This window comes from Camelina sativa, chromosome 2 (assembly GCF_000633955.1).
Source record: "Camelina sativa cultivar DH55 chromosome 2, Cs, whole genome shotgun sequence".
NCBI lineage: Eukaryota > Viridiplantae > Streptophyta > Magnoliopsida > Brassicales > Brassicaceae > Camelina > Camelina sativa.
In genome coordinates this window covers 140,143-162,246 of record NC_025686.1, presented here as the reverse complement: position 1 = coordinate 162,246, position 22,104 = coordinate 140,143, and the positions used below count along the sequence as shown (strand labels likewise).

At 36.7% G+C, this 22,104-nt stretch overlaps 6 protein-coding genes across 9 annotated transcripts in view; 4 read left to right on the top strand and 2 right to left on the bottom strand.

Moving 5' to 3' along the window:
• LOC104711715 (subtilisin-like protease SBT4.14) lies at positions 73-3,469 on the bottom strand. Its single transcript, XM_010428446.2, has 11 exons — positions 3,280-3,469; positions 3,078-3,169; positions 2,908-3,005; positions 2,670-2,813; positions 2,468-2,573; positions 1,797-2,310; positions 1,603-1,700; positions 1,287-1,511; positions 1,097-1,205; positions 803-1,016; positions 73-716 (listed from the first exon to the last, which is right to left on the bottom strand). The coding sequence occupies exons 1-11, from the start codon at positions 3,391-3,393 to the stop codon at positions 172-174; spliced, it is 2,259 nt and encodes a 752-aa protein (XP_010426748.1). The 5' UTR covers positions 3,394-3,469; the 3' UTR covers positions 73-171.
• On the bottom strand, positions 4,651-6,994 carry LOC104711707 (LOB domain-containing protein 30). Its single transcript, XM_010428435.2, has 2 exons — positions 6,481-6,994; positions 4,651-5,181 (listed from the first exon to the last, which is right to left on the bottom strand). The coding sequence occupies exons 1-2, from the start codon at positions 6,784-6,786 to the stop codon at positions 4,810-4,812; spliced, it is 678 nt and encodes a 225-aa protein (XP_010426737.1). The 5' UTR covers positions 6,787-6,994; the 3' UTR covers positions 4,651-4,809.
• Positions 9,709-12,062, top strand: LOC104711696 (LOB domain-containing protein 31). The gene is made up of 2 exons (XM_010428425.2): positions 9,709-10,663; positions 11,290-12,062. Exons 1-2 carry the CDS (start codon positions 10,373-10,375, stop codon positions 11,641-11,643), a joined length of 645 nt encoding a protein of 214 aa, XP_010426727.1. The 5' UTR covers positions 9,709-10,372; the 3' UTR covers positions 11,644-12,062.
• On the top strand, positions 13,040-16,429 carry LOC104711677 (AT-hook motif nuclear-localized protein 7-like). 2 transcript variants are annotated; one of them, XM_010428397.2, is made up of 7 exons: positions 13,040-13,390; positions 13,808-14,137; positions 14,796-14,869; positions 14,983-15,114; positions 15,201-15,365; positions 15,454-15,727; positions 16,352-16,429. In XM_010428397.2, the coding sequence occupies exons 2-6, from the start codon at positions 13,813-13,815 to the stop codon at positions 15,700-15,702; spliced, it is 945 nt and encodes a 314-aa protein (XP_010426699.1). In that variant the 5' UTR covers positions 13,040-13,390; positions 13,808-13,812; the 3' UTR covers positions 15,703-15,727; positions 16,352-16,429. The 2 variants fall into 2 exon arrangements, with proteins under 2 accessions (XP_010426699.1, XP_010426692.1); XM_010428390.2 differs by lacking the exon at positions 16,352-16,429 and having other exon boundaries at positions 15,454-15,986.
• On the top strand, positions 16,352-18,174 carry LOC104711693 (putative pectinesterase/pectinesterase inhibitor 38). Its single transcript, XM_010428410.1, has 3 exons — positions 16,352-16,750; positions 16,830-17,166; positions 17,280-18,174. The coding sequence occupies exons 1-3, from the start codon at positions 16,352-16,354 to the stop codon at positions 17,960-17,962; spliced, it is 1,419 nt and encodes a 472-aa protein (XP_010426712.1). The 3' UTR covers positions 17,963-18,174.
• Positions 21,247-22,104, top strand: part of LOC104711657 (axial regulator YABBY 3-like) — a 2,805-nt gene continuing 1,947 nt past the window's right edge. Inside the window, exons 1-2 of one of the 3 annotated variants that reach the window (XM_010428379.2) lie at positions 21,247-21,476; positions 21,760-21,904. In XM_010428379.2, coding sequence (XP_010426681.1) covers positions 21,294-21,476; positions 21,760-21,904 — 328 coding nt within the window. In that variant the 5' untranslated portion in view covers positions 21,247-21,293. The remainder of the gene's footprint in view (positions 21,477-21,759; positions 21,905-22,104) is intronic. The other 2 variants (XM_010428363.2, XM_010428370.2) reach the window with 2 other exon arrangements.

Below are 22,104 nucleotides of genomic sequence, written 5' to 3'. Positions count from 1 at the left end.
ATAAAATTAGTGTTTAGCGTTATGGGCTCATAATGGGCCCAAAGACTATAAGTTTGGTTGGGTCAAACGAACGATATATATAAGAGTTTGCGAGAAGAAACGGAGAAGATTACAATCTTAAGTAAAATGTTTATTGATGAGAGGATGTAAAGATTCCTAAAGATTCAATGATCAATCCGAAGTAGGACTGTAGATAACAATGGGGCTCCGAACAGAGTGACGTGGACTCTTCCACACGAGCAAGCCTGACACAATCTTTCCAGGACTCATTTGTTTGCCCTTCACCACCACTTTGAAGCTCCTCTTCTGTGATACTTTTGAGAACGTCAAACTCTGTGGCTCCACTGTTATTTCTACTCCTTTGGGTGCCTTCACGGTCACGTTGTACACCGACGACGCTGGTCCCACGTTGGTCACTCTCCGCCTGAACACAGCAAGTGTGGACGTTTTGGCAGATCTCAACGTCAGTTGGATTGTTGGGTAGTTGAGGGAGTCGTGGCCGAGTCCAGGGACAATGGAGGAACAGCTCACGGAGCGTGACCCCACTAGTGGAGCTAGAGTGGTTGCGTTGTAGCCTTCTCCGCACAAGAACTGAACATAGGATATGTCGTCCATGTCGTAGACTAAGCCAGGGCTAGCTGCTCGTCTTGGGTTTATTTGGCCTCCTCCATAAGCGAACTCTGCGTCCTTGTTCACTCTACTGCTTATAGGTTTTGCTGCCAAACAAAACAGAGAAATACAACTGTGTGTGTTAATGTTTTCTCTGTTTTCCATTTCCAAGAGAATCAAAAAACCAAGTTACCTGAGGTGATGATGGCGGATTTGATGGCAGCAGGTGTCCAATCAGGATGAAAAGACTTGACGTAAGCAGCTACACCAGCAACATGGGGGCATGCCATTGAGGTACCAGACAGGATGGTGAATTTTGAGAATTGGGTGTCACCATCTAATCCAGTCAATGATCTCTTGAGAGTGAAGGCCGCCAATATATCAATCCCGGGTGCAGCGATATCGGGCTAGAAATTCACCCAAAAAAAAACATAAGATAAAGATCCAAAATTCTCTAGTGAGATGATGTTGATCAGGTCATATGAACCTTGAGAAGGCGTGTTGATCCCGGGTTGGGACCTCTTGATGAAAAAGAAGCAACAAAGGGAGCAGGGACTGTCACTTGCCGGGTTTTCTGAATCACAGCCGATGGTGATCTGAATAAAAAAGAGCAAAAGCAAAGAGTAAGCTGAAAAGATGAACACTTGTGGCTGGTGCGTAAAAAAATCAACAAGGACCTTGTGGAGTTGATATAACGGTAGATGGCATCGCCAATAGAGCTATTAACACTTGTAGCTGGTGCCATGAAAATCTGAGCGTTATCAAGATACTGATCACTAACAATAATGGCACCAGCACCTCCATAGCTTTTAACAGTCGACTCCACACCACCTCCTCCCATTCTACACACCATCACTTTCCCTTTCACCTTCTTTCGGTCCAAAGAATCAGAGAAACAGTACCTTTTTTACGCATCATCAACAAACAAAAAATGTCTTAAATTTATATAAATTCAAATCAAGTAGTTGAAGATGAAGATGAAATAGTACCTACCTAGCTAAGTACTTGTCGTCAGTGGTCTTAGCAGCATCAACACCACTTACAAGAGGATACGACTTGGCTTTTGGGTTAAACATGCTTATTCCCATCCCCTTTTTTTTTGCAAATTTGAAACCCCTTTTAAAATTGGATTTTATCGATTTCACCCCTTTAAAATTAATTTAGAACGATTTTGTGAATTTACTTACAGAGAATGATTTGCCGTTGCCGAGATCTATCTTGCTCTTGAACGTCCGATCGATTCCGCTTGCCGCAACCGTCAGTATCCACGGCTCATGGTTCGTTACAGTCCCTGAGCTCGGTCCGTCGTTCCCGGCGGACGCCACCGTGAGGATCCCTTTCCTCATCGCGTGAAACGACCCTACCGATATCGAATCGGATGAGTAATCCGCGATTGGACCGCCGATAGAGATGGAGATAATGTCAACGCCGTCGTGAATCGCCGCCTCGAACCCGGCGAGGATGTCCATGTCGGCACAGCCGGATCTCGCCCAACAAACCTTGTACATCGCCAGCCTCGCCGACGGAACCGCGCCGCGGGCGGTACCGTTTGCTATGCCATAGAGACTGGCGTTTGAGACTAGAACTCCGGCTACGGTTGATGACGTGTGCGTCCCATGGCCGTCGATATCGATCGGTGATCGGATTTCGCCGGTAGGCACATTGCCGTCGTGCTTGAAGTACTTGGCCCCGATTATTTTGCTGTTCAAGTTTAAAATTTCCAATTAGGACCCTTATCTTAACGCATAATTCTTCTAAGCTCCCCAAACTTTTAAAATCGATCAGCCAACTCCTTCTTTTTTTTTTTTTTTTTTTTTTTTTAACAGTTTATTTTTTCACTAATGTAGTAATATATTACTTGTTGCATCCGGTGAAATTAGTATAAGGTCCACACGATCCTTTCCATTTAGCCGGGGGAGGGCCGAGACCATGGTCCTGGAAACTCTCTGACTCTGGCGTTATTCCTGATTATTGTATAGGAAGGGTTCTGTTAATTTTCATATCAAGCGTATGTATGAGTTTAGTAACAACAAACACAACATATATAAAATAATTAAAACCTGTATCAAGAACACCAATAATAACATCTCTCTCTGTTTTTACATGTCTTTTTGCTGTTAGAGGAAGTCCAACGAAATCCCATGATTTTGTTGTGTGGAGTTGGCGATATTCATTTCGGTACACACCAAAAACTTCTTCCATCTCTGCACCATTTTTTCAGATTGTTATAGTATACTTTTAAATTTAATTATATGCATGAAAGTTCATAATTTTGTTAATGACTATGAAGTGAATTACCCATCATCTTCTTGGCTTCATTTGGAGAAAGCTTGGCAGCAAAAGCATTGAAGGCTTTAGTGTAACTATGTACCTTTCTATCTCTTGCTTCTTCTTGGCTGTAGAAAGATTAGTCGATCAAATGCATGTAATTACGCCGCATTAATTTTCTTATAAAAATAATTATGTACCTTATATTCAAAGACGATAGGAGATTTATGTGTGTCTTGATAGCTTCGTCTGTATCATCCGGTCCATCTCCCAAGTATATGATATAGAAATCCTTTATTATAAATTAAGAGTTTCAAAAGTAAATTCTCCTTTGCAACATCAATTTGTTTTCTTCAATCTAATATTAATGATAAGACAAGCTGGAGTTTGTATATTATATACCTTTGCATGTTCATCTTCGGCTGAAGTATATCCTGGTGATATCCAAAGAACTTCAAGAAGAATAATAATAAGAACGAGAAGATGATGATGACATGAATATTTTGACCTTCCCATTATGTTTATATGTATATGATAATTTTGGTTATTGAGTAATGAGAAGATGACACATTCTCCTCTATTAATAGAGAATAAGAATACCGTATGTGCTTCAACGTTTAAGATTACTTATACAAATGGAGAAATGTGGAAAAATAGATTAATTAAAGTGTTTATTTCAGTTAATCCCTAGTAGACCAGACCACACATGTGAAATTGTATTACTATAATAGAGTTTTTAATTTATCTTTTTTTTTTAAAAAAATATTAGTTCGTATGGTGGGTGTCTTAGAAGGGAAACAGTGGTCAGTTGCTATATCTATAATTGTTTCTACTTTGGTGATAACATAGATTATACACATACTTATTAGTTATTGTATGCATATAGTAATAGGAAATTGCAAATTGAGATAATCATAAGGTTTTTTAAAAAAAGAAGGAAATTCTTGATTACTTGAATTTGAATTCAAGCAATTAAGTTTTTACCATAGCAACTCTCTTTAGTAATAGCTTTGAAGTTTTCCAATGGTGATATATTGTCTTGTAAGGCTCTATTCCAATGTTTCTCTCTCAAGATTTACACTAATTAATTTATATATCATCAACAATTATTTATTTTGCTTAGCTCAACCCTCTTTTCGCTCACTCAGTCTCAACAATGACATATTTGTAATCAAACAATTTGTGACTTTCATATATATCAGGTGAATTATGTTAATGCATGCTTCTAAAGATGCTGATCTGAGTAAAAATATATAGAGATAGTGGTGGACGACTAAGCAAACCAGAGTCTCTCATAGGCATATATAGCGCTGCTCATGGAACCGGGTCGGCTGTACATAATACCTGCACAATTTGGACTGTTTGATAAACAAGACACTTTCGTTGAACCCATTTATGACCCATATGTAATTTATAGGTAAAATACAGAGTAAGGAGATTTTTACCAGTAGCATTTTCAAACCCTCCTCGCGTGAGCTTCTTCGGAATCTAACGCCATAGGTTAGTGCATCGAATCGAAGAGACCTAAGCGATGAAAAAATTAAAGAAATTCCACAACTAATTAAAATACAAATTAAAAGATCACCTTTGATAACTTCATACTTTTTTTTTATTGATTGTTTTCTGTAAACATAAATATGTACTATAACCAAAAAAAGTAAACATAAATATGTTTGTATTAGTCATTTACATTACACGGGAGGGATGAAATAGATTAATGACCTATTGCTAATTCGAAAACACAAAGTACATAAAAATGAAATGAAAAACATATATTGCTAATACCATAGTTTTTATATTAACATTTTAGCCAACAAATTTAAATACGAATTCGAACAAATATATAAATATATTACAAGGAGAAACGTATGGCTAGCTAACTATAGATCTCTTAATTAACGTCCAAATAAACAAACATTTGTAAAAATAACATCATTCTCGTTTTATCACTGTTGAGGCAGAACCACCGGTTCCCAGCGATGGCTGAGCTGGCATTTGTCCACCTTGAATAAACTCACGGGCCAGTGCTTGGAGCTCACCACCTCCGCCGATGATGCTGGACGATGACGGGACGCCGAAGACATGATCAGACGGTCGTGGTTGTTGCTGCATTGCCCACGTGGAGGACATGACCGGCTCGAAAAAGGAGGAGAGATCGTAGAGGGACGGCGATATCGTCGGGAGGTCCGTTATGGAAAGAGCCTGGAGAGATCCAGAAGACGACACCGGAGCCATTGGTTGTGGCAGCTCTAGAGTTGCTAAGTGTGCTTGTAGATATGAAAGCTCAGTTTGCAAACTTACCACCTGTTTATTTTATATATTTAACGGATGAAAAAAATTGATAATAATGCCAACAAACTCAAAAGAGAGATAAGAATCTAGATAATGATATTTCTAGCAATATTTAATAATTGGAAGAGTTTCCGGATTCGAGCAAATGTTGATGATTCAATAATGCCAACAACACACGACAGGAGTAATTGATCAATCAAGAACACCGATTTAGAAATATATATGCGGAATAAAACAATCTAATAATAACACAAGAGACATTGTACATAACACATATAAATATATAAATGCTTTGCTTGTGATATTGAAATTATCCTTCACTAACATCAATTTATAGGATGCGTTTGTATGTGTACGCATATATGAAAGTACCTTTTTTTTTTGAAGGATGCTTTAATTTGGGAATAAGTGTAAAACAACGTGGTTGTTGCGAACAGAGGAAGATTTGTCATCTCACTCAATGGGTTGACTTGGAAAACAACATTGTAAACATTCAACAAACCTTGATTTACTAGTACATATATATGCTAAATGATCCTTTACTTACTAGCCACTTAAATACGACAGTAGACAATATGTAATCAGGAAGAAGAGACAAGTTCTCATATGTTATGTAACTCATATTGGATGATGTGGAATACATACATATACCACATAACTTTCCTAACAAACTCCCATTGCTAAAAATGTATATCAAAAGATCGGCTTGTTCTATATCACCTACATTTAGACTCAGAGACACGTCACTTAAAACAAAGACACCATAACTTTACACAAAAGGCTTTATCAGAAGAAAAGAAAAAAGCCTTAATTCTGAATAGAACAAGACGATCAAAAAGACCATGAAGTCATGAACCGAGTCGTGAAATTTTAGGTGTTAAAACTTCTCTTTAGAGTTGGTTTTCGATCAAGGCAAAAAAAACTAATAATAACAAATCGAAGAAGTGAAGAAGTGATGAAGAACACATCGGAATTAAAATTTTCGATGCATGCTTAAGGAAGGGTGATTTGCATGAGAGGAAACGACAACCAGAGGACAGCTAAGTAGATGGGGAAATTAAAAGGACTAAACTTGTACTTTAATTGAACAGTAAGTCAATATGCAAAATTATGAAAAAAAAAACAAGTTTAAAAAACAATAATTTTAACAACCAAAAAAAAATTAAAACACAATTACATAGAAAATGATAAAAGAATTGATCAACGTGACGACATTAGAGACAGAGATCGACTCAAAACGGTTGCAATTTCCCATCATGTATAAGAAACTAATCATATAATTAAACGTTATGAAGAGAATAGTTAATGAACCTGTTGCTGAAGAGAGACGATGTGAGAGACGCAGCCGTAAATAGGGTCTCTGAGACGAGCCTGAGCCTCGAAACAGATTGAAACGACGGCGTCTGGTCGTTTATGCTCGGGAATATGGAGGAGGAGTTTGGAGACGTTGCTCGCTCCGAACACCTTGTGAACCGCCGCGAAGTGCGCCGCCCCTTGCTCTGAGTCGAAGTAAGGCGCGAAGATGCAGCCAGCGACGCACTTGCGTCTCAAGAACTTGCACGCGCCGCAAGGTCCTCCTCCTCCACCGCTGCTGCTAGGGTTTCCACTACTGCTCATCCTTCTTTTCTTTTAGTAGCTAATTCGTGATTAGGGTTTCGAGATATATGGAGTTAATTCATCGAGATTATTAGGATGCTTTTTGGTTCTTGATTAAAGGAAAAAAAAAAAAAAGGGAACGTTTGGGAGAAAAGAAAAAGGGAAGAAGAAGGAGATCGGACGTAAACAAAACTAGGGTTTGGTTGTTGGTAATTGCAAATATTTTCATTTCCCCCCACTAATACTTATTTAGTAGATAAGAAAATAAAATAATATTAATAATTTAATTAGTCTTGTTATTACCAAAAAAAAATTGTTAAGACAAAAAAAAGAAAAAGCCTTCAAAGCCACGCGATGGAGCGTACTTGTCTCGTGTTAAGCTCTTTGCGTGAAGCAAAACATTCCATATCTCTCAACTTCTTCGATGTTATTCCCTTTCCTTCACTTTTCTACTTCTCGTTTTATTTTAGACTTGTTACAATCGGTCCACACAAGTACTATACAATTGCATCTTATGGTATATATATATATATATATATACACAATTGTATTATATATTTTAGAAAGTTAAATTTAGTAGTATTACAAATTCATTAGTTTTGCATACTAAATAGTTATATTAACATGAGTTTAAAATTTATATATATTTTTTTGGACGGTGATTTTGATACGTTAACTTTATACTAAAGATGTAACGGCTCACCGCTATGCGTTATTTTCTTCTGTTAATCAGTATTTTATCAACATTTGGCAACAGATTATAAATTATACGAATTTTTTAATATTGGATTTTTTTTTCTTTTGCATATTTTATCTTAATTTTGATTTTTCTTTTGTCGTGTATGACATGAACATGCATATTGTCAGATTTAAATTGAAGTTCTAATACGAAGACAAATTACATAGTTGTTAGTGAAACATAATATAAATTGAAAAATTTGTAAAATGATTATAAAACGTTGAATAGTTAGGTATTAATAAATTGATCATATTTTCTTGAGAAATACCTTAAAATAGTAGTAAAAAAATTTTATAGACGATTATAGCACACACTTCATAAATTTTTTAAAATATCATTATTTGACACATTGCAATATTTTTAAAATTAATTGTATAATACTTTTAGGGTATAATTTATATTTAAGGTATAATTTTGAAAGATATGATTTAGCATTTTGAAATTTAAAATTGTAAGTTTAATTTTGAAATATAATGTTATTTTTGGAATTTTGGTGATGATGTGTTAAATTTGGAAACAAATATATTCTTTTGGTAATATTTGTGAGAATTGCTTATTTTGATTTTCTAACTATAACTCTATAATATAGTGAAATCAATAGCATGCTGATGCTACATCTATCAATAAAGAGAGATGAAGAGAAAATGCAAATTTCCTAAACAACTAGATTTATTACATACGAATATACGATCCGGTAATGATTATACAAGCTAAAAACTTGGTAGTATGTACGCTATTAACGGAAGGGATTATTGATGTACACAACCTAATCTATGTATTTTGGTCAGAGAATATATCATGTTGCTCGATATTTGATTAGGATACAAAATAGGAAAACCCGATTAATACATTATGCAAAAATATTTGAAACTTCTAAAAGTACAAGATTTATGTAAATATATGTATATATCCTCACTACCAAACTCATCAGTGCCGTATCAAAAATATTACACGATACTGTAAATGACTTAAAATTTGGTGACGTACGGCTAGAATGATCAAATCCACGTGTATAATAATAATGTATCACATAGCTCATGATGATATCAAACAAAAAAAAAGTGACGATTACGACGGTCCATATAATTTAATCACACCAAAATGAAGAAAGTAGCAACTAGCAAGTGAGTCAAGCTAAGCTAGTCGGTACAACAGAACCGGTGATCATCAGAAAGAAGATAGAGACGAAACCGGGACTTTGCAAGAACCGGAGTAATATGAAATTCGCCACGTGTCGAGTGTGACTTTATTATGAACGTAACCGTTCTGTGCCAACCAGTGGCGCGTGGGATCCACTTTTTTAGTAACGCTCCCTTTTATTTTAATATTTAATAATACTGCAATTACTGTACAAGACTTAAAAATTAGTTAATTAATTACCTTTTAGGACTTATTAGGAGGACTAGAAGGAACACGGTAACAGTTGTTAACAGTCCGCCTCTTGTCCAATCCTTGGTACTCTCTGTGCGACACGTGTCCTCGTATTCTACTCCTTTCCTCACCGCTTGCGTACGCTACTAAATAACAACAACAACAACAACACTGTTAAATTACCTAATAGGCTACTCTTCTAGTAAGTAAAAAGGACATAACCATTTCATCACATTCATTATTACGCTAGGCTATTATTAGTAGCTGCTAATTAAGAATCCAAAACAGGGTAACCTATGGTCCTATACATTATATTCAAAAGGACCAGCCCATTTAACGATAAGGCCCAATATTGGGGAAGTTACTAGGGGTCAGTATCTTGTCAAACAGAGAGAGAGACACATGACAGTGACTGACTGAGGTTGTACTTGCGGCGAAGCAAACAGTGATCAGTGTCATGTCGGTGTCTGACTATACGATTTGTAGACAGAAGAAGCAATAGATCTCTCTCTCTCTCTCTTCGACTAGCATGAAAGATGTTTAGAAGACTCGCATCACTCACTCACTCACATATTTCTCTATTTAATATTTATGTTTATACACAGGAGTATATATTAAAAAATTACGCAAGAGTGTGGAGAGGCATCGCACGTGTGAGTGAAAGGAAACCTGCGGCGGTGTGAGAGAGAGTAAAGATGAGACGTCAGCCAGGAAGCAGCTAAGTGTGTTTGCTTCACGCAAAGCATTTCTGTTTTGTCCTTTGCATATTACTTAATTGAACAATCCGCTTTGCCCTTGCTTCCAAGCTTTACCCATTAATTTAGTTAGTTTCATTGGCTCATTACTATAATAAACCCACCCACCACACACCTTCGTTAACATCCGATTAGAGTACCTTAACTGAACCCACCAAGTCTTCCCTCATCATTATTCACAAGTCACATCTCATTAAGCTGGTGTGATCGTTATAGATTTTTAGACGTTAAAAGATTGTTCTTTTTCTCTCAACACGATCAATCTTTTGAGGAAATGATTGCTAACTTATTATGAAGGGGGTCTATCTCTGTAAAAATCTTATGTTATAGTATATGCTTTCATTGTTTTTAGGATTCCATAAATAGCTCGTTTCTTGTGTGTAATTAGGAACTCTTGTGTGTAATTCAAGTTATTAACTATATATATGTACAGAAGCAATGAAACACACAAAAGGAATAATATACTTATGTATATTATATGCACATGGAAGAAAAGCGGAAGAAGTTATATAGGCAAGAAAATGAAATGATTATAAATGACCCACCACCAAAAGCAAGACATGATTTTCTTGCCTGACACGATCCTCTATGCTCCACATTAACTAAAACACACATTTATCTATAAACAAACCTATCCGTCTCTCTTTTTACATCTCTTTGGATTGAATTTATATATATAATTGGTCGGCGACGACTCTGCTTCTCAATAGAGAAAGTTACGTCTTGAGTCTTGACAGAGAAGATGAGCGGGAGCACAACCGGCGGTGGAGGTCCGTGCGGCGCATGCAAGTTTCTCCGGCGGAAATGCCTGTCGGAATGCGTTTTCGCTCCATACTTTGACTCGGAGGAAGGGACGTCTCATTTCGCGGCCGTGCACAAGGTTTTCGGGGCGAGCAACGCCTCCAAGCTCCTCATGATGATTCCGGAGAGCCGAAGATTGGACGCCGTAGTCACGCTTTCTTACGAGGCATTGGCTAGGCTTCGCGACCCCGTCTACGGATGCGTTGGTCACATCTTCGCCCTTCAACACCAGGTATTCGTATATCTATATGTAACCTTACCTAATGATTTTTATTTATATTGGTGTACATGTTTGTTGATCTATATAAAGATTTACAGGGCATGCATGCGTGTATGATGCAGTTCACCATGTAAATAAACTCATTCTATAACGTATAATACTATATGATGATGAAATCATATCATATATTAGCAGCATCTTTTAGCCGCTTACAGTTCCATTTATCGCATCTCGGTTTCTTGTTTATTAGTTTTGAAAATTGCATATAAAACCCCATTTAAAGTTTTAAAAAGTGTCATAAATTAGTTTATGTGCGTCTTCCCAAGAATTCGTTTGTCGAAAACAGAGGTAAAGAAAGTCAAATACTATTTCAATCTTCTCCGTGGTTATACCTTTCCTACTTTGTCATTTTTAAATACATCGGTTGAACTATTGAACAACACAGTTTGTAAGTTTTCTTCATAAATCGTAATTAATCGTGTCAACCTGTAGTCCAAATGCATGTTTGATTTGGGGTATTTATAGCATCCATGTAGCAAACAAGAAACATACAATTATGCTATACTCATAACTAAATTAATCTTATACTAGTATAATCTTTACAATTTGAATGAAACCTGCGTCCCGTATGTGAACAGGTGATGAATCTACAGGCGGAGTTGGCTGACGTACAAACTCAACTCTCAAGCTTACAAGGCCTTGTTCAGGGGAATCCTCAAAACAATTCAGCGACGACAGAAGCAGCCTCTTCATTTAATGAGCCAATCATTGCTTCTGTCGTGGATAACAAAAGCAATACTGTGTCATCATCGTCGTCGTCACACATTAACTGTATGCAACGACAAGAACAAAAAGAAGATTCAAGAGAGTCGGTGGATCTGAGCACATTGTTAGGACTGGAAGATCCAGCAGAAGAGGATGGTGATCTCAACGCTCTTGCTCGTGAGTTCGTCTCTAAGTATTTGACCGGAGGCCAATCTTCTCCGATCTAAACCATATGTACTAATTAGGGATCTCTTAAATATTTTGTACTAACCACCAATATGAAAAGGGCGTTAGTAGGAAGGAGTCTACTGGATATGGATATGCAGTGCAACTCACATCTCACGCAAGACGTCGACATGACACCCATGTCCCCGCTCTCTCTAATCTAATTTTTTTTGAATGAGAAAAAATAATTTGGTCCGAGTAAAGAAAAATTGTAATACATAGTGCAACGTAGGAAAGCAAGCTAGGCCCAAAAGTATAAGGCCCAAGTCAGTACCCCAATTGGCTTCCTAATTGTTTGCTTGCATAGTTGCATCCGCCCCATTTGTCCTCTTTTTTTTTTGTTTTCAAGTCCTAAAGTAGTACGTATGTATATACTAAACGTTAATCACTTGTGTTGTTGCCTTGTTGATACAGTATTGGAAGGAACGAAGGAAAGGATAATTAAAATAATACAGGAGTAGTATAAATAATGGTGAAGGTTGGTCTCGAGACCTCGAAAAGTTAATTTTGAAATTAAGTAGAGTGTTGTTGACACGTAATGATGATCCAAAAGCTTGCTCATGTGCCGTGATCCTAGCGAGATACGCTTAAAATTAAAATTTCTCTTATTTTAAATTTAAAGACACCAATGTATTGTTTACACACTAATTCAAGTAAAAAAAACAATATATAGGACTTTTAGACCATATAGATTTTATTTTTAGGCAGGTATTTGATTTTGAAATTGTTTGGTGATAAAATTTCGTACCAAACACGTGATTCCAATCAAATTAATAATAATGAAATATATATGATATGTAAAACAAAAAAAAATGTAAAAAAAGAAAGAAAAAGAGAGAGAGAGTCAGAGGGGGAGGAGTCAAAAAGGAGGTCAAAGGAAAGAACGGCTTCCTTCATTGTTATGATGTGTCACCTACCAATTGCATGCCTGGCCTGCCCAAACTTATTTACTGTTATTATTATTATTATTAATAATCTGAATGCAAAGTAAAATGTATCATCAGCCCAGCCGCAAATTTGTTTGAATTTCAAATTGTAGGAAGTGAGAAGAATTCATAAATTCTAGTTACAGAGATTATTTTAATTATGAATAGTAATTGTTATTTTATAAAAAGAAGAAGAAGAAGAAGAAGGAGGTAATTTTAATTAATAATGTCAAGGAGAAAGGAGTCTAGTAAAAAAAACATTTACGACAAGGAAATGAGAGAAGAAGGGGTGACACCTAAATCCGGACGTGAAAGTATTTATTAACCAATATTTACTGTCGTCTTCTGTCTATAATAATAATAAACTTAGTATAAAGATAAATTATATTTTTACTTTCTATTTTCATTTTTAAGAATTTTCTTTCTCTCATCTTCTTCCTTCTCTTTTCTTTTTTTATTGATATTTTCTTTTGTCTCTCCCTCTCTATTTCATCATTAATCTTTTTTTAGTTTTTGGTTCTACTTTGTTTGGTTCTACATTAGTAATATAAATAAGTAAATCTCTGTTTGTCTCTTTGGATCATAAAAGATTTGTTTTTTTTTTTCTTTCCTTCCGATTTTCCCGGAAATTTCTTCGTTGAGAGACGTTAATCTCCGGTGTGAAAGCTTTTTTCTTCGTAGAGACGTCACGTCATCATCATCTCTGACCAGGAGAGAGGCGAGTCAAGTTCTTCTTCTTCTCAACGGCTGTGTCAAGTTTGAGTGTGAAGAAGAGAGCAACTTGGAGGGAGACTTGTTGAGACCCAAACCAAAACAGCTTCAGGTCTTTTTCCTTCTTAACTATATATAACTAACACTTTGGTCTCTGAGATCTCTCTTTACTTGAATCTGTTGATTTTTGCCTTTACTACTACTCTTCAAGCTCTGACTGTTGTAGTCTAGTCTGGTTTTGTTCCTCTCGAAAAATCCCAGCTTTTCTTGTGAATATTGTTGCGGAATCGATTGAAAGATGCCATCTTTATATATATATATATTCGTAAACTTGCTTCTACTTGCTCTGTTGCTCATACTCTCTCTAGGGGCTACCTTTACAAAATTATAAGCTGAACTATGTTACCACATTTGTTAAGATTTGTTTGACAAGAGAAAGTTTGATATTCCAAATCAAGTTTCTATTTCTTTTTGTTGAAACCCCCCAATCAGGGTTTGACTATTCTTTGTTTGCTTGTGATTATTGCAGTCAGAATGGAAACAAGCGACAGAATTAGCTCTGGTGGTGGTGTGACTGTTATTGGAGCTGAAGCTCCATCTCCGTATCACATGGCTCCTAGACCATCTGAGACCCCTATTAACCACTTCCTCGGCTCTTCTCTCTCTCCCTTGGACCCTCCTTTGCCTTCCTCAGGGAAGAAGAGGAGGGGCAGGCCTCGTAAATATGAGCCTAATGGCACTCCTTCTTCTTCATCAACAACTCCTCTTGTCAAGAAACGAGCCCAAAGACCCAAGCTCAATGGTTCTTTTGATTTCAGCATCCATAAGCCCACCTCTCGTTTCCCTTCTTCTTCTTCTGGTAACCTCTTCCATCTCTTTCTCTCTCTACTAAACTAAGACCGTTCCTGATATTCTTATATTATAAACATTACTTGGTTTCTTCGTAACACTTGGCTCTTTTGCATTTGAGCTACTTCAATGTTCCTTCATATACCAAGTTTTCTTTGCTCATTTTCTTGACACATTTTATTTACCAAAAGGCTTTCATGCTCTTTAAATTTGGAATCTGTAGTTCATAATTTCCTATGTTCACAGCTTTCATTATTATGTGTAAATGTGTGGTATTGTATAACAGACACATCTTTAGATTTGTTGTCTATATACTTTACACAACTGCTAAAACGTTAGCAAGAACTTGCAATTTGTTTTGTTTATAGTAACATAGCTAAGCACATAATTGCCTATGTTCACAGCTTTCATTATTATGTGTGTAAATGTGTGGTATTGTATAACAGACACATTTAGATTTGTAGTCTATATACTTTACACAACTGCTAAAACGTTAACAAGAACTTGCAATTTGTTTTGTTTATAGTAACATAGCTAAGCACCATTGAGATGAGAATAACCCCGTTATATGGTGGCTGAAACTATGTGTACGAGCTTTACCTTTGTTGAGCCAGTGTACTATTTTCCTAAGTGCCTTTAAAGTGTAGCTTTGAACCATCGTTTTGCAGGTCAAAAGCTTGGACTTGGGAGTGGTGTTGGATCAAATTTCACACCACATATAATCACAGTGAACACTGGTGAGGTATGTGTATCAAGTAAAAATTAATATAGTCAGTTACATTTCACTTTAAAAGGAGATTTGTGTGTTTGTTTCCTACTTAGCAACAACTTTATTTGTTTTTGGTTTTATTGAAGGATATTACCATGAGGATCATCTCCTTTTCACAACAAGGCCGACGAGCTATTTGTATCTTATCAGCAAATGGCGTGGTATCAAACGTTACTCTTCGCCAGCCCGATTCCTGTGGTGGTACTCTCACCTACGAGGTTTTATCTCTCTCACTCTATTTTAAAGTTACGAAAGAAGGTGAACCAGAGTATCTAATTATAATAGGGTGTTTGGTTCCTGGCAGGGTCGGTTTGAGATACTGTCCCTGTCTGGTTCTTTCATGGAAACAGAGAACCAAGGAGGATCAAGAGGTCGGTCTGGTGGCATGAGCGTCTCTTTGGCGGGTCCTGATGGTCGTGTTGTTGGTGGTGGTGTGGCCGGTTTGCTCATTGCTGCCACTCCGATTCAGGTGACCCACCAATCCAGCAACATTTACGTCAATTCTTGAAATCGTCTCTGGTCTTCTCATAAGTTTTCTTGTTGTTTTATAAAAACAGGTTGTTGTTGGCAGTTTCATAACGAGTGATCAACAAGATCATCAGAAACCGAGGAAGCAAAGGGATGAACATAGGCATACCCCTGCCACGGTCGTGTCATTGCCTACTCCTCCTCCTCCTCCGGCTTCTGTTTTCTCATCATCAACCCCAGACAGAGAGCAGCCTCCATCTACATTTGGTATGTCCAGCTGGACCAACGGACTGAGAAACTCAGCCACTGACATCAACATATCTTTACCAGCTGACTGAGTCTCACGCAAAGATGAAAGATTAGGTATCAGATTAACTCTCTGCTGTTTCTGTACAATGGTTGTTAGGAGGATTGATGAATGAAGCTGAATGTTAGTTACTCTGTAAGCTTTTCTTTTAGAACAACCTGAGAGCTTCTTCTACTTTTAGGGCAACTTTCTCTGATGACTTGTAGTGGTGACTAAGTGAGGTTTACTCTTTTTTTTTTAATGGCGGATTATTCATGTGTTTCCCATCTTTAGTTGATGATTCCTATATTGTGATGTTTTACACTTTTTTATTTATTTATTACAGGTTAAGTTAAGTTATGAATGAATGAATGTGCTTTAATCAAAATTTATTAGTACACCTGAATACTTATAGCGACGTTAAACATCCTTGATAGAACAAAAACTACAAGACATTTTAATTAACAAAGGTTAGAACTGCCACATGCGTTAATTCAAATTTAAAAAGTTAAAACCAAACCAAATTGTAACTTATAAAGAGTACATCACAGACAGGGAAAAAAACTATAAAAACCATCATACATATTATAATGTTACCCAACCGAAAATTAATCAAAACGATGGGAGGTGTAGTAATTGTAAAATGTTTCATTATAATTCTGACAATAACTTACTTTTCCACATTGGCTGTTGGAATCGAGATGTGCGATGAAACCCCGCACCCGGGTGAATGCAATACTCTGCTGATTGAACACAAACCCATAAGAAGCACGACACAGTTCCTACAAGCGGCCGTAGAACGAACACTAGATGGGGCAGTGAGAGCCAAGGACGACACGTACTCACTAGGGCCACAGTTTGGTTCGAAGCAAGCGTGGGAGGACTGTATGGATCTGTACGAGCAGACTATCTATAGACTCAACCAGAGCCTGTTGTGTCCCAAGAACGCGTACTCTTCTAGGTGGGACGTGCAAGCATGGCTCAGCACTGCACTCACCAACCTAGACACATGTCAGGAAGAGATTTCAGAACTCGGTGTCTCGTCTCATTCTTTGGATAGCATCACCATTGATGTTATTAACGCCTTGGCCATCAACAAGGTAAAACGATCTCCAAAACCATCTTAATATCAAGAATTCACTCGTTGTTAATTAACTCTATTTGGTAAAAAAAAAACAGAGGCTGGAAACAAAGTGGAAGGAGTTTGGGACATCAAAAGTAGAAATGAAAACGGCGCCGTCTATTACGATAGGTGAGAAAGTGGACGTAGTGGTTGCTCAAGATGGGTCCGGAGACTACAAGACCATCCAAGAGGCTGTGAATGGTGCAGGAAAGAGGCCCAAAGGAAGCCCAAGGTATGTCATACATGTCAAGCAAGGAGTTTACGAGGAATATGTAACGGTAGGAATCAAGTCTAATAACATGATGATCATCGGCGACGGTATCGGCAAAACCATCATCACTGGCGACAAAAGCAAAGGCCGAGGATTTTCCACTTTCAAATCCGCCACTTTTGGTTAGACAATTGCTACATAACAATTACACTTTATTTATATATATGTAATATGTATATAGCCCACAACACACACACCACGTTACTTAATAGTTAGTTGTGTATAAACTGACCAGTGGCTGAGGGGGACGGTTTCGTGGGGAGAGACATGACGATAAGAAACACGGCAGGGCCGGAGAAACATCAGGCGGTGGCTCTGAGATCGGATTCAGACATGTCAGTGTTTTACAGATGTAGCATCGAAGGCTATCAAGATACGCTTTACGTCCACTCGGGGCGTCAGTTTTTCAGAGAGTGCGACGTATACGGCACCGTCGATTTCATTTTCGGCAACGCTGCCGCCTTTTTCCAAAACTGTCGGATATATGCACGTAACCCACCGAGTGGAGTGAACACCATAACCGCACAGAGCCGAGTCAACCCGAATCAGACAACGGGAATCGTAATCCATAACTCCGTGGTGAGAGGAGCTCCGGGGGAACAGCTGGAGGGCGTGAAAACGTATCTGGGCCGTCCGTGGAGACCGTATGCCCGGACGGTGGTGATGGGAACGTATCTTGATCAGTTGATCGAACCCAAAGGATGGATGGATTGGGGTAATGTAACGGCTCGTAGCACCTTGTATTACGGGGAGTATCAAAACTCCGGTCCGGGTTCCGGTACAGAGAACCGGGTTGATTGGCCCGGCTTTCATGTTATATCCGATCTCGAGGAAGCTCGACAGTTTACGTTACCCAAATTCATCGACGCTGCTTTATGGCTGCCGCCTACAAAAGTGCCTTTCACCATCAATCTCTAATTAATATACACACAGTTTATGTAATGTCCATCGACCATCAAAGTAGATCCGATCATGTTGTCCTTTTACACAATAGCCTGATGTTTCTTCTTTTTCCCCTAAAACTTGCCTTGCCAGAGTGGCTTAGTAATTAGAACAACGCAAAATCATAATTGCGCTTTTGGTAGGCAGTATAATATATATATGGTTGGATTTAAAGAGATTATTATTATTACAAAGGTCTTGAAAAAATATTACGTAAGATCAAAACTTTTAGAGATATTATTAAGAATGGGCATCAAAAATTTTGAGAATCAATTTTTCTCTCGGTCGCAACAAGAATTTATACAGAAGCTACTCATATGTTAGCATGCAAGAAATTAAGAGTCATCATCCTAATGAAAGAATATATATGGGACTGAACAAGTTAAAGAAAGAAAAGAAACAAGTTAGAAATATGTTGTGATTTCACTACACATATATAAAGTAGTTGTGGTTGGTTTGTTAGAGGTCTTGAAAAGATATGATGCCTAGTGAAGTATAAAACCGTGGCACTGCGAATAAAATGGCTAGAAACGGGAATGTTAATGAGAAAAATAGAGAGAAAGACAGACACATACACGTGCATATATACTTAGATGTTGATTGTTTTCCAAAGTGTTTGTGTGTGTGAGAAATGACAGCTCTCTCTCACTCTCTCACCCATTCATTCAGGCGGTGCAAAAGTACAATAAATTATTTTGTAACAGTTTTCAAATATCTATTTAAATTCAGTCCTAATAAAAATATAGAAAAAAAAAAAAAACCAAACCAAACACAAGAGGGAGAGTATCTTCAAAGTAAAGGAAAAAAAGAAAGAGAGATCTCTGTCGGTCCGTCGTTGCTGACAAACAATACATGCCTAGCCTAGCTCTGTACAATATAGAGATGTGTGTGTAAGGTAGATTGAGATATGAATGGTCAAATCGGAAACAAAAACAGTGTATGTTCTTAAATAAGCTTCTTCTTTCTTTAACTTTTTGTTGCTTTAACTTCCGTTACATGATTTCGCCATTATTATTTTTATAATTAGTCAACTTCGACGCCTTGTGTCTTCCTCGATTTTAATGTTCTGTCTTTCTGTCTTTGCTTGCATTGTTTATTTCATTTGATATCATACCATATATATATCGAACCTAAACACAGATATTTTCAATGGTAAACTATGATTATCTCATACAACTATTTTCTTACGACTCTATTCACTACCATAGCATGCATATAGGTGTGTGATAGGTGCAAATTAATGCACTATACATATATATATATATATATATATTTGTTTTAATACTACTATCCATTCTCTTTTTTCTTAATGTTTTGACAATTTCACACAAATTGAAAAAAAGTAAAAAAATTTGTTTATAAATTAATTTATAATTACTTTTTGGTAGAAAAAGAAAATATATATTTTAAATAACATATTATGTGAAGAAAAACATAAAGTGAAAAAAATATTTTAAGGTTTTAATCTACAACATCAATCTTTTAAGAACAAAAAAAAATCTAAAATATCAATTTATTAAGAACAAATGGAGTATTTATATTATACTATTTGACTCTTACAAATATCATATTCTATGTACATCGGGACAGTCATAATAATTAGTCCAGAAAAAAAAAGATGAAAATAATTTCTGTATATACTATAAATTTGATTTTCACTATGACCTAATAATTACCACGGGAATTGGAAAATTACCACCAAAATGGTGGTCCTGTATTATGGAATTTAGTGAAACAACACACTTGCGGGTAAATTGAAATAATGATGACAAAATGATATACATAGGAATATAGAGAATGTATATACTACTACAATAATAGAAATAAAAAAAGGCATGGAATTGACGAGGATCGAGGGAAAGAGTGGTGTGGCAGAAATGTTATTAAGTGTGAAAACAACTGATGAATGAGCCTTTGCTTAATCACTTCCATGCACAAGTCCCTTTCCTCTCCCTCTCTCTCTCCCACTTCATCGAACTTAGCGTCATTCATATTTCCTTTATAGAATAATCAAAAATATTTCACTTGGAATTCAATTCAAAACCGTAACCAGTTAAGATTTCACTTCGTTTATTTATTTTACATTATCTTCTTCTTTTACGGAGTAGACTTGTGTAATGACCTCAATACGCAGAAGACTTGGATTCACTGCGAGTGTATGTGCATGTAAAAACAAAAACATATTTATGACTACTTTTAATTAACTCTATGGGTGTAAAATGCCAAGGATTTCGCTGAGACACCACAACACCCAATCAAGTTTCAAGTACTCCTGCTTTTAAGTCTATGAAAACAACACCAGCCTTAATTATCTAATTTTTTCCCTCTTTATCTGAGGTTTAAATTGTACAGTAGTTGCTATATATACATATATATATATATATATATATATATATTGTGATATGTGTTACCGGTGGGTGCGACCATGTAACAGATGCTTAACCAAACAAGAAATCTTCAACTCCGGACTTAATGTTAACATGTTTAGTTTATTTTCATTTTCGATGTTCAGCATTATATTGTTCAAAAAAACCCCTAACCCTATTGCTATGGTTAAATCTTACATACATGTATGTGTCACGACACTAATTGCCAAATTGAAGCTTTGTTTGTTTCCGTTTATATGAGGTTTAAATAGTTGATTAGAAAAAGAAAAAAAAAGTTAAGATGTTTGTCGTATGTAATATGTTTGCTGCTGCACAAATCTTGACATCTTATATAAAACTTTGAAATCTTTTTATTTATTCTGCACCGACCAGCTACATAAATACAATACTATACATAGCTTATTATTTCAATTACTCTGGTGTCAATATTTGTATGAGATTTTGATCTCATTTTCTTTTTAATTACAAATTAATTAGTTTTTTTTTTTAAATCTGATTCAATATAAAATATAAGAAAAGGATGGATTGGAATAAGAAAATCCCGGTTCAAAAGGGTAGTAAATTAAATGAGAATGCAGGTATGCAGCAGCTTATCTCTACAATGGCCTCTTCTTCATCACATGTCGCCCAATTTGTTTAGGTACAGTGTCCCTTCATATTTACATAAATAGAAATTTCTCTCTCTCTTTCTTTCTCTCTCTCTAAACCACATCTTTCTTCTATTTTCTCCACCGTTCTTTCTCTTTCTCTCTTTCTCTCTCGACTTCAACTTCTGGAGAAGTACTACACATTTATAAGGTACTGCTCATCACCCAACACTAACACAATTGTCAAAAAGTGCGGTGGAAAGAGGANCTCATCCCAATATATCCTTATATCCAAATTTATAGCTCTAGCTAGGGTTTCACATAAATTAATTCATGTGTGATTGTCGGCAGGTGAGTGTTCCTCCGAGTAGTTTGTTCAAGACGGTGACGGTGAGATGCGGACACTGTTCAAATCTTTTGTCGGTCACTGTGAACATGAGAACTCTTCTTCTTCCCTCCGTTTCCAACATTGGCCATTCCTTTATACCTCCTCCTCCTCCTCCTCCCAATCTTTTGGTACATCAATTTTATATACATGGGGGAAAAATACTAAAATAGGGTTTTAATTCTTTCAAGAGAAATAGGGTAATAATTAGGGCTTTCCGAGAAACGAATTATTGTGGAAATCCAAAAACGTTTAATTTGGTTAGCATCACATGCTAGATCTTATACTTGGTTCTTGCTGCATAGAGACAATCCGCAATGGCAATGGCTAGGGTTTAATTATTCGAGAAACAGCAAATTAATCAAAGAAGTTTTGTTTTTGCCAATTAGTCTGCTGATGATTTCATTTTGTTAGGAGGAGATGCGAAGCGGAGGGCAGAATATAAACATGAACATGATGATGAGCCATCACGGTGCAGCTCACCACCCAAATGAGTCCTTGGCTATGGCGGCTCGCAACGGACTGCAGGAGATGCCTCGGCCGCCACCAGCCAATAGACGTAACATTCTATCTTCTATTCTTTATTTCAGTATCTCCACATATACAAGAACAAACCCTAATTTATTCACAAAAACCCTATCCATTCATTTATCATTTCGTTTCACATATATACCCCAAACAATCTCGTTTCTTTTTGTTTTGGATTTTCGAAACTTCGATTTTCATTTTTATTTCCCGAGTATTTGACTTCTCTCGCAT